Source organism: Bidens hawaiensis, unplaced genomic scaffold (genome assembly GCF_021521415.1).
Source record: "Bidens hawaiensis isolate Kalapana, Puna unplaced genomic scaffold, B.hawaiensis_p1.1 tig00002414_1, whole genome shotgun sequence".
Taxonomy (NCBI): Eukaryota; Viridiplantae; Streptophyta; class Magnoliopsida; order Asterales; family Asteraceae; genus Bidens; species Bidens hawaiensis.
In genome coordinates, this window is record NW_027491131.1 from 714759 (window position 1) to 727551 (window position 12793).

General features: G+C 36.8%; 1 protein-coding gene across 1 annotated transcript; it reads right to left on the reverse strand.

Annotated features, from left to right (window-relative positions):
• Positions 1 to 760: 760 nt before the first annotated feature.
• On the reverse strand, positions 761 to 12366 carry LOC143619185 (putative 1-phosphatidylinositol-3-phosphate 5-kinase FAB1C). Its single transcript, XM_077091182.1, has 11 exons — positions 11806 to 12366; positions 10470 to 11192; positions 10237 to 10390; positions 8232 to 8576; positions 6942 to 7412; positions 6308 to 6639; positions 6101 to 6227; positions 5634 to 5804; positions 4346 to 5545; positions 3568 to 3825; positions 761 to 1058 (listed from the first exon to the last, which is right to left on the reverse strand). Exons 1-11 carry the CDS (start codon positions 12234 to 12236, stop codon positions 804 to 806), a joined length of 4467 nt encoding a protein of 1488 aa, XP_076947297.1. The 5' UTR covers positions 12237 to 12366; the 3' UTR covers positions 761 to 803.
• Between the last annotated feature and the right edge of the window lie 427 nt (positions 12367 to 12793).

The following is a 12793-nucleotide window of genomic DNA, read 5'->3' on the forward strand; positions in this document are numbered from 1 at the left end:
TTTTTCTTGTAATCTTTATTATTCTTTAATAACTGAAAGGTAAAAATCCGTTTTCTTTTAACCCTACTATAAATCAAACTGACTCAAACTGTCAACACCGAACCGCTTTGACCAAGCCAACCAATCAAACCGGTTTGATTTATTTTATTCAAAAACTGTAACCGTCAATTCGGTTCAGAAATCCAGTCAAAACTAGCCAAACCATACGTGGCACATCCCAAGCTGCCATTAGAGGTGCACAGAATACCCGGCTCCGAACCCGACCCGCAACCTGTTCCTACCGGCTACCTGTACCCGACTCGCGGGTACGACCTAGTATTGGGTTTCACCTTATATCTGTACCCAGACCCAGACCCGCCAGAACCGGTTCCACCTTTACCTAGACAAAACTTGACCCGACCCGAAACCCAAAAAAAAAAACTTAGAAAACCTGGTCAAATACCAGACCATACCCAGAACTAGTTCCTACCCGACCCGGTTTTGACTTTTGTTGACCATTCCCAGAACCGGTTCCCACCTGGCTTGTGCACATCAAAAAGAAATCCCAAAAACGATGCAAATTTTACACAAACCAAAAGCTAAAAAAACAAGAACCTTCACAAGCAAGTTTTCATTTACTTCCAAGAGAACATCTACAGGTTCAATACATGTCAAGATAAAAAATCAAGAATTGAGTACAAAATAACAGATCAGAGGGTAAATTCTACCCCAATTTTTTACCAAATCCAAATCTAATCATGAAATCTAATGGCCTCTTTATTCATCAACACCTGCTCTTCAAACTCCAAAACTAAACCCACATTTCACACTGACCATTGATCCGGCACTGTAAGAAAGTAACTCGTCATGGCCTTCCGGAACCTTCGTTTGTACTGCTTTGGGGAAATTATGGTTGGTGACGCGTTCTTGGGCCCGCCTAGTATCCCAGATGCTTTCACCCATGTTTCGAGTTGTTTGTCCCATGTGTACTGTCTCATGAAGTCGATGATCCCGAGAACCAACTCTTTACTCTCTTCGTCCACTCCAACTAGCAGAGAGTAATCCATCACGTCGATTGACTGCATCGAATGTACAACTTTTAATGCATGTGGTACAATCACTAAAGCATGGGCCTTCGCATATAGGGTTTTTGAAAAGATCCGAACTTTATACGTTTTAAAGAGTAATGTCGTGATCATGTGAATCTTGTGAAAATACTAGACTTGTATTTTATTTTTTACGTTCGTTATAACCGTTAGAACCATCACTAGAAAACTCACGGACCCCCGGTGGCGGAGGTACATTGGTGGTAGGGGGGTTGGCCGACCCCAGTGAGAATTTTTTTTAGTGGTATATGTGTGTTAAAATTCCGGTCGACCCCTATGAAATTTTGACACCGACCCCTGTGGATTTGAGAACGACTACCAACATAGAGAACTTGAGATGAAAGGAAAAGAGTAAACCAACCATATTTTCCGGCAGTCCGCGCAAAGAAATATTCTCATGTTGCAGTTAAAGAAGAAAAGAAAGAAGATGACCTAATTATATATTTTAAGGATGTAATGGGCCTTTATTAACTCTCTTTCACGGCCCATTATTTTACCAAAATTTAATAGGACATGTGAAAATAAAGATGATGTCAACAAAACATTTATTTATTTCTAAGTTAGTTTACTTATAACTTAATATATAATAAAAGTTAGTATGTTTTTTTTCCCAAAATTACTTGCCCATTTATTTCGTATATGATTAACTAACTGTTTAACTTTTAATAAGCATTTGTTTTGCTTTTATAATTTTTAATATATGAATATCGAACGAATGATGTTATGATTAGATACTAAAAAATAAAAACTCGTCGAAACAACTAAAAATATATTGTATTTTAATTATGCATAACTAATGACACATATCAGGTATTTTGGTTATATGTAGGGGTGGCAATCTTGACCCAAACCATTTCAAATGGGTCAATTTGGGTTGTTTTAAAAATCATATGGGTTGGTTTGGGTCATAGATTTTAATAAGATGGGTCAAAATGGGTCACTTAAAATTCCACCTTATTTTCGGGTCAAAATGGGTCGACAAATTTATATAAATGGGTCCACATTTGGGTTAGCGCCTTAAGGAAATGTGGCAAGCTCGGGTTGAAACGGGTTTTGGATTGGAACGAGTTCGGTTTAGGTTTCGAGCCGACATGAGCTTTTGCACCGGACGGGTTGGGTTTCGGTATCCTTTGTTTCTTTTTGGTCGGTTTCGGAGCACTGGACGGGTTGGGTTTCGATTTCTTTTGTTTGTTTTTGGTCGGTTTCAGATTCGTTTTCGGCCTTTTGTTTTGTTGTCTGTTTTTTCAGTTTCATTTCTGTTAGTTTCAGTTTTTAGTTTCGTTTAGATCGATTTTTTCGGTTTCGATTAATTCGGTTCGTTTTTGGTTTATGTTTCGTTTCCGTCGGCTTTCGGTTTCAGCTCATTTCTCGGGATTTTTTTTTATTTTTTCTTAAGAACAAGGACAACGGCGCAAACGTTTTAGGCTTTTTTACATTTTTCGTTTTTGATTTATATTTTGAGTTATGATTTTTTTATTAATTTTTTTGGGACCCCTCCCAAAAAAATTCAAAAAAATTAATAAAAAAATCATAACTCAAAATATAAATCAAAAACGAAAAATGTAAAAAAACTAAAACGTTTGCGCCTTTAGCCTCGTTCTTAAAAAAAAAAACCGATCCGACCTGTTTTGACCCGTTCCGACCTTGACCCATTCCGACCTGGACCCATTCTGACCCAAACCTTTTGACCCTAACCCGTTCCGACCCGAACAAAAACAACCCTTTTTTAGTTGACCCATTCCGACCCTAACCCGTTTCGACCCAACCCAACCCATTTGCCACCCCTAGTTATATGGTAATATGATATGTTGTGTGATTTTTTTATATGGCCCAGCCCGACTTAACTCGACTTAAACGACCAAAGCGGATCGAAAAAGAAAGTATATGCGATTTGACCCGACCCGTAAAACCGAACCGGGACGAAGAAAAATTTATATAGCGATAAGCAACTAAGTACTGACCCAAAAGTTTTCCTACCCCTGCAAGAAAATTTTCTGGATCCGCCACTGCGGACCCCACCAATACCTTGCTAAAGTAATGGAAACTATGCATAAATTTACATAAATTATCCTTTATTTCAAAATCTGGTCCTTGCAATTTTCACTGACTGGTGTTTAAAATTTTGTTAAATTTTATACATAATGACTACTTTGCCCTTATAACTAAAGGACAAAATCTGTAATGTTAACAATTCTTTTCTATTTTTTTATACTTTTTATTACGTTTATTTTATTAATTTATCTATTTATGTACTGTATACAACTAATAACCATCTACTTCACAAAATGACAATTTGTCATTGTAACTAAATGACAAAGTTTGACAATTCTTTTCTTTTCTATTTTTTTCTTTTGCTTTCTTTTATTCCTTTTATCACTTTTATTTTATAAGATTTTAATAATACTAATAAAGAGTTAACTGAAAAACTAAAAATATTTATTTACGTCTCGTTTTTTAAGTAACTAGAGCAAAAAGATGATACCGCTAAGAAGGATGTGTCGTTCCAAACAGCTCTTTCAAGATTTCTCTTCGCTTTGCTTCCAAGAAACAGTGGATTGGTACGCAAGGCTTCCAATAAGTTCATATCTAGCATTGTTCCTGTAGTATTCGAGTTATAACGGGATCTTGCAGACCCTTTCAGATCATAAACCCGAGATATATTTTTCTTGAAAAACAGATTCTCCATCACCATCACAATCGATTTTGATTCTTTACCACCTCTCAAATGCTTCACATTAACCTATCATAATTACGACATCATCAAGATTAGCTTTCAAGTTTCAAACAAGTTAACAAGCATACGCCAGTAAACAAACCAGAATACAAACAAGGCATGTATGTTCGTTCATTAAGAAAGTGAATGCGTTCATTTACGTTCGTTCATTAATAGTATAACTTAACGATTAACGAACGTAAATGAACAAACATGACTGACTATATATGAACAAACGCAACTGAGCTAACACGAATTAAAGAAACTATGAACAACAATGTGTTGGAACTGAAAACCCAATCAAAACGAGACTAAATAGTAATAAGCATAAAAATTTAAATAAATATATTAATGAATGTAAACGGAGGTAAACTAGCGATCATAAACGAACATGGAACACCGACGAACATAAATGAGCGAACAAGACGTGTTCATGTTCGATCGCTTATTAAATAAACGAACTTCCCGCCAAAAGGTTCACTAAACGTTTGGTTTACAAAGACTAAACAAACAAACAAATAAAGTTAAATTAAAGTCATAGGTGAACCTGATAAATGCCGACGATTTTAGCAAGACAAGTTGGGCTCCCGGTGTTTAGTGAATCGGTCAGGTACTTAAAATACTGTGGTGCGAATTCCTCAAACGAATCCAGCTCAGTTTTCGTGACACCTTTTATTAAAAACCGATCATCTAATGATTTTGCAAAATCAGCACCACTTTTACCTCCTTGTGCAATCCATTTCTTGCATCGGCTCAATGAACGCAGGTAACCGGTTTCACTCGGACAACATTTCTTTCTAAGGCCATCAAATTGTTTAGCAAAATAACACGTTACCGAGAATTTGACTTTTCCACCGGGTCCCGATTCGTCCTCAAACTGAACTGTTAAGTGATGAGAGCTTTTTGGCTCAGAAAACAATGACCCGATTGAAGTTGACGGTTCTTCTGACCCATAACTTCCGTATTGCATGTAGTCAAAGTCGTTATTAGAGCCAAAAGATTGCCAGGTTGAAAGCTTAGAAGCCACAGAATGATGTTTGTTTAAATAAGGTTTATCGGTAAACCAATCTTCATATTCTTTAGAAGCAAGCGCGTACGATATTATGCTTGTGGGCTCGTTCTCGTAAACCGCAATCACCATGTTTTGACCGCGAATTAAACGGGCACCGTCTGGGAGAAAAGATGTTCGGGAAATGAATGACGGTTTTGTCCTCCACAAGAGTTCAAGCTTCTGGTCTTCATTGGGAAAGATCTGTGAGTAACTCCTTTGTATGCTATCTTTGACTTTGACCATGTGGTCTTGATTCCTTGTTCTTTCTTGTAAGATCATTGCAGAGTCAAATGAGTAAACCCGAGCAGGTGTGGAAATCAACCTTCTAATTTGTGGGTTCTCGGGTCGAGTCAACGGGCCGGTCCATGCAGAATCAATCTTGTCAGATAGATGCGATGCATTACCTTCAATGAACTGATCAGAAGAGATTTGATTGGATTCATCAGTATCTTCCCTCAGGTCAACTTGATTGGACTCAGGGTCAACAGATGGATGACCATGATCAACAATATCTTCAAGCGTCGAATAACATCTTCTGTGTTTGACTTCCACGTTAGAGTTCCGTTTAACGATGGAATTAAGAGACACGAGCCTTTGATCCCAAACATGCAAATCGATCATGAGCGAATGTCTCACACGGTTAAGTTCGAAAACATCGATTTCAGCCACACTTTCACCACATGGTTGAAGTAAACCCTAGAAATTTTACAATGTATCATGTGACGAAAACATAAGTGGGTAATAACAAAAACAAATCTAGAATTTTTCAAAATAGTTTCCTTACCATGTATGCATCTCTTTCTTTGATTAAATCCATATTCAACTCCTCAATTTGTTCATTTAACTCGTTTGCATCTGAAATACCATCTCCACCTCCAACAGAAATACTACTTTGTCCGGTCTTGTGTAACACATCAGATATCTCAGCATACATTGCTGTTGTCTGGTTCAAAAGCTGATCTCCACAAAACAAACAAAAATGGTCAAATGGGTTAAACGGGCCAACATGTGTAGGTGAAAAGTTTGATATTAATTATGATTAATGTTTTAGCACAGGCTGAGCAGATAAACTCAAAAACTGATTTTACAACGAAACAGGTAAACCCTGCCAAAGTGTGAAATGGCCCAAATTTGTAATCATGTTTAACACACAAACTATTATAAAAGATTAAATTTTTGACCCAGCGAGACCTAACCCGTTTCAACCCAACCAAAAGCTACCCATTTTGACCCGATACGTGATCTACTAACCTCAGTTACTTCTTTCTTTAGCCAACCCTGTTGAACATGGCCACTAAACTGCAGTACAGCTGGCGGTAAACGAACAGAAAGAATATCAATCGGAGAGTACCGGAAAAACGCTACCATATCCCCCAGCCTATATATCAAATACAGGCTATAAATTAATCACATATACATACAAACATGCATAAAATATAAGAAAAAAAATGATTTTACCCATAGAAACGAAGGCAATCTCGTTGCAGAGAATGACCGCATCCCGCAATGCGATTAGCAGTTGAGTGATTTGAAAAACTAAGTTCCAAAAACTTCCCAAAAGAGAGACCCCACGCGGCTTCAGACATAACAACTCCAGGGGTCGCGGGTGGGACCCCGTTTACAGGGGAACATCTGAGGCACCTGTGCCACATCCATATTTTTCCATCTTTTTCCCCGGGTAGGTTTAGCGATGGAAGCCGTTTAACATTAATTGTCAAATTTCCCTGTGGGTGAGTGTAGCATATCACATGGGCTTCTGCTGGGTTGTTGCAAGATGAGCATGATGATGTCTGAATGAAAATCCCAAATCAAATCCAGTTGTTATAGATTCAATCTTTTTTATTAATATCAAAAGAACTACATTTTGTTACATCTTAAAGGATAAGGCCTAAATTTTTTATAATAAAGATTGATATATAAGTAATTTTACCTTAATTAGAAGAACATCTTAAAAGATAAAGATCTAATTTTTTTATGTACATGAACGCCGATTTTAGTGAATTGAATTAACTTAAATGTTACCTTATAAAAAGATCCAATCTATTTACTAACTAATGCAGCATTAACAAAAGATATTCCTTTTAACATTTACCTGATCAAAAAGATCATCTTGGAGGTATCTCCCGAGTGGTTTATCAAAGGAGCCATAGAATTTCATACGCAAGAGTCTTGATCGTTCACATACGTTACCATTCAACACACATCGGCTAGAAAACGATACTAAGATGCTTTGATTAGTATCGGATGCTGAATAATATCCATTTGAGTCTTCATTTACTTCAATTCTTTCGATTGATTCACACAGGATTACTTCTTCCGCAGCAGGAAGGCTAGATATGGCATTTCTATCCATCATCATATGATCGTCAATAGCTGCATCATGTTCTTCAGATTTGGGGGAGTTGGTAACATCCGAGGGCTTTATGCTCATTTTAGGTAATGTAGCACCCTCATCAGCCAGAAACGAAGTTTCTAGTGATAGATGGTAAGCAGCAAACACAGCATACTGAACAACATGTTTGACTCTCTTTAGTTCTTCCCGACTTGAACCTTTTAGCAAAACCTACAAAACACATCGAAAGTATATATAACAAAATCAACAATATAAAGCAGACGTGGCAATTTCTAAGCCACTTATTATTTAACGAGTCGGAGTTGAACACGTCAACCAGGTCGAAAGCAACCTAAAATGGAATGCATATGACTTCCTAAATTACTTTATTCACAAAATTTGGGTTTTCATCATAACAATACAGCTAATATAATCCTATCTAACAAACTAATTATGTATTAAAAACCGAGAAATCGTGCGTGACGAATTTACTTTTCAGCCATTGTTTTTAAGTTAAGCATCCGGTTTTCTGAATTACCTTTTCAAAAAAAAAAAAGATTATTATTATAACAATGTAGCCATTGTAATACTATTTAACAAACTTATTATATATTTAAAATAACTGGGCAAATATTGTGCCTGACATATACTTTTGAACCCATTGATTTTAGGTTAAGCCTTAGATTTCTTGAACTACTTTATTCAAAAAAATTATAATTATAATTATAAAAATGTAGTATTGTAAAAATATTTAATAACCTAACTATATCCCATTTACTGTTGAATGCTTAATTATGGATTTAAAGGTAACTTTATTCTCTGATTGGTGAAATGGGTTGAACAAGTCAAGCGTGTCAAAAGCATCCCAAATCGCAATGCATACAACTTTCTTAATTATGCAATAAGAAAATTTAGATTATCATAACAATATTTTGTAATCGTATTTGACATTTTAACACACTAATTATACATCAAAAGGGGGGCAAAAAGTGCTTCAAACCAACCCAACCCGTTTTGCATACACAAAAATATGATGGTTGGAATTGTTACCGTGCAACCCAACCGTCTTGGGCAACCATCAAAAAACATGAACGTCTTGGGTGGCTTCTTGGTGGACGGACCCGGGGGTTCATGGTGTTCGGTGAACTTCTCTAATCGGAAAAGCTCGCATTGGCCCAATCGTGTGGTGGAGATCTTATCTACAGAAGGAGTTATAGGTGTACCAGTACACCTAGATATACGCTCTAGCAAAGGGCGTTTGATGTTTGAAACCAATGAGATCTCTTTGGCTAAAAGATACTCTTGTGCGTATGATGATACACTCTTTTCTACTAGTAGCACATTTGGTCGACGGGCCTCTATTCTTGAAACAATCATCTTCAAATGATCCATTTCCTGCTTTGATGTCAAGTTTCATAACTACAGTTAGTTTCTTCAGTCTCCACGGAGAACTTAATAATCACAAAGAAGAAAATAAAGTAATTAAAAAATGGTTGGAAGACGCCAACGAATATTTTTAAGCATAAAACCTCCTAAATCATTTTATTCAAAAAGTTAGGAATGTAAACAAAATGAATGTTCACTGAACCGTTCGGCAGGAAGTTCACTTATGTTTGTTTGTTTATTTAATAAACCAACAAACATCAGAACATGAACAATAATATTTGTTCATTTAGTTGAACCAACAAACATGACCACGTCTCATTTGTTCATCTATGTTCGTTCATTTATGTTTGTTAATTTACGTTTGTTTAAGTTCATTTTGTTGTAAATTCATTTAAAAAAAATTTGGCCCGTTACAATTTAGGTGCTGTTTGTTTTTTAAGACAAAAACTGTCTGCAATCTGATTTCATGTCTGCAACTGAAGATGTGGTCTGAAGGTCTGCAATCTGAAAATATAATACTGTTTGTTTTATAAACTGGATATCGTCTGCATAAGCTGAAAATTAGTTACCTATCATACATATCACAGTAGATAGAAGCCATTTAACGTCTGTAGACTGGTAAAATAGTTGGTGGTGGGCGGTGGGCGGTGTTGGTGGCGGATGGTAGGTAGTGGTGGTGGTAGTGGATGGTTGTGGCGGACGGGTGGGTGGTGGTGGTGGTGGTGGTGGGTGGTGGTGGTGGTGGTGGTGATGGACGGTGGTGGTGGGTGGTGGTGGCAGACGGTGGGTGATGGTAGTGGACGGTGGTAGTGGCCGACGGGTGGGTGGTGGTGGTGATGGATGGTGGTGGGTGGTGGTGGCAGACGGTGGGTGGTGGTGGTGGACGATGGTGGTGGTGGCGGACGGTGGGTGGTGGTGGTGGTAGACGGTGGTGGTGGTGGCGGACGGTGGGTGGTGGCGGTAGCAGCGCACGATGGGTGGTGGTGGTGTTGAACATTGGGTGTTGGTAGGATGTTAAGAAGTGTGAAGATGTGTGAAGATGTTAAACAATAGCTTCTTTTTTAAGACCATAAAAGCAGTTTGCAGATCTTATTTAAAAAAAACAAACAGTCTTCAGAAGCTTATGTCTGCGCACCCGCAGACATAAGCCTCCAGCAGATGTTTTAAGCAAAAACAAACACCACCTTAGTTTAGCTCTAATAACTTTTTAGGCCCAATACATTGTTGTTCACGTTTACTTTTACTTGGTTGTAGCCCAGTTATGTTCGTTCTTCTATGTTCAGTTATGCTTGTTCTTTTATGTTCATAAATCGTTCGTTTATACTTTTAACGAGCACACATAAAACAATTAATTATTCATGTTCGATCATTTGTTCATTAAGAGTCAAATGAGCAAACGCGAACATGCTCCGATCGTGTTCATTTACAGACCTACAAAACATTAAATTATTATAGAAATTATGTAATTTTGTATGCATAAACAACACTAATTATTTATAAGAGAGAAATTTAAAGCAAAAGGTGTTCCACTCAATCCAACCGGCCCCACTCCTTTTGACCCGTACCAAAAGTTACCCTGCTACCCGCTTACCCTTTTTACCTAAACCCGTTCTGACTCTTTACCCAACTCACCGACCCACCCAATTTGCAACCTTTAATAACAACAAACCTGCTGCAATAGTGTCTCAATAGAAGCGAGCTGATTGTGAGCCCGTTGATACTCGAGTGCTCCACCTAAAATAAGCAACCTAGGGTTCTTGTACTGTGAAGTCATGCGTTTGTGCTTTATATTTTTTGTACAAACTATGCCTTTAACAAGCATACTGCATAATTAAAAAAAGGTTTAAATGCCCACATAATCTTTCTATTGAAGAAAAGAAACAAGAATCTATTGTCAGTTACCTTTCATCAGGACTTCCAGAAGCTATACATTTAATCTTTACATAATCCCCGGGATCCATACTGCCACCTCTGCTAGTATCCGTTTTCACAAAACTAGCAGCTTGCCATGCTAAAGACGTTACAATATCAAGCCACTCATCTGCTGCCACATATTCAGATTGCATAAGTTGTGAAACAAGAGCCCTAAAATGACCCTGAACAACGTTTTCCAACGGTTTTTTATGCTCAAAACTTTTGCTGTTTTCAGAACAAACACTCATAAGCGTATCGCTAGAGGAAAACACATCACCCAGTGGGCCCATTTCATCTTCATCATCAGCATATGAGAAGAAACCGATTTCTTCATCATGTAATGGCAGCGGTAACCAAATAAGACCATTGTTTTCAAGATCTAATATGGGCAAATCATCATTAGTGGTAGTATTGTCAGATTCATCAGGGCCGTTTTGATGGCTTTTTAAAACAGCCACCAACGGTTCGTGGTCAAAGGAACCATTAATTAGAGACCGAGGTGTTTCCTGGTCATCGGGCTGTACAGAATGGTTAAGTCTAGTGGAGGTAAAGTCGGTCCTACATGGGCTGTCTGATGGGCTTGAATCAACTGACATGAAACTGTAAAATTCATGTCGGGTATTGACACTGCTTGAATCTACATCTGAGGTGTCCACACTATATGGGCTGATGATGCTTTTTGAAGAATAGTATCCTTCGTCTTCATCACTCCTGCAGTAAACAATAATAAGATAATCAACTACCTGTTTTTTGCTTAAAAAATCAGATGATAGGAAGTTTATAATCAGATAATTAGTTGTTTAAAGAAAGAAATTGTGAGGTAATATACATTTACATTTATCTTCATCAACTCCTTGCCTATTATCCATATTTAATTATCTTAGATCCAAAGTAACTGAAACTCATAATTGTATTTGATTATCAATGCTTCAAATTGCAAAATTCATATTTAAAACAAATCTGTCCCATTAACCTATTGTTCAAGAACTAAAAAACTACTTTTTGATGAATTATAATATACTATGATATTATTCTTGACAAAAGGTTGCATAATACCATCAAACTATCAAGTATTAATAAATAAAATTTCTAAAAAGTAATTATTGTGACTTTAAATTGGAAGATTCAGTTTAAAAAACCTATTGTTCAGGGATTATAAATATTTTCGTTGAATTATGATGCATTTGATATTATTCATGACCAAAGTCCTAATACTATCTAACTGTCCAAATATAGAAACTATAAGCTAACTACACAAATGATATCATATTAAACATTTTGATGAAAGGAACAAAAATTGGATAAAATATACAAAGAACCGTACCTTCCCGTGGAGCAGAAAACGGATACTGATTTAAGCGATGGACCGTCAAATCTGTCACCAGAACAATTAGGTGATGCCGGTTCAGGACTTTGTCGGGGTGAATCACAGGGATGAATTTTATGACTAAACTTGCCACCAAACTTTTGTTTAATTTCAAAACTGGCACAAAATTTGCAAAACTGGATACTTCTTGATTCAACATAAGAACCGTAGGTTTGCACACAGCTCTTACAAAACAAACGGCTGCAGCGTTGACACCGATGACCAGGGCAAGACTCTAAAATTCTCAATTCGCATTCACAACACATGGTCTTACCATCCTCAGCCATGTTGACTTCCCCAGACATAGTATTTGTATCACTTCTTCCCCAATTAATCCAATATTTAATCGTATCAACCAAATCTAGTAGTGAATTAGCAGGAACTCCCATCAAATATCAATTCCTCTTTCATCGAAAATCCCCAAATCCAGTTATAATGTTATATTCTATGTCAAGAAACTATGAAAATCGAAAACTATAGAACCCAAAAACTGAGTAAAAACAACTTGGGCTTTTTTTGTAAAACAATTTAAAGTATTAAGTTTTTTTTTTTGTAATTTGTTAATGAAAATATTCAAGAAAGAAAGTAAAGGTCTCCTTGAAATCAGAAGATGTATTTACACAGATCCTGTCACTATAAGAACACATCCACCAAAAAACAAGTGTTTTTTTTCTTTTTAGTATTTGTATATAATAATAATAATAAAATAAAATAAAACCTCTCAAACCCTAGCTAACCAATTCCAGAATCATCAAGCTCAGATGTTCCTATAACCAATTGGAACATCAAACACTCCAGATCCAGACCTTAATCACCAAAATCAAATCAAAACCTTCATCAATTCAATTTTCAGACACGAAAAACTCACACGAAACCTCAATACCGAATCGAATGATACACGAGATCCAGAACTTAATCACCAAAATCGAATCAAACACTTCACCAA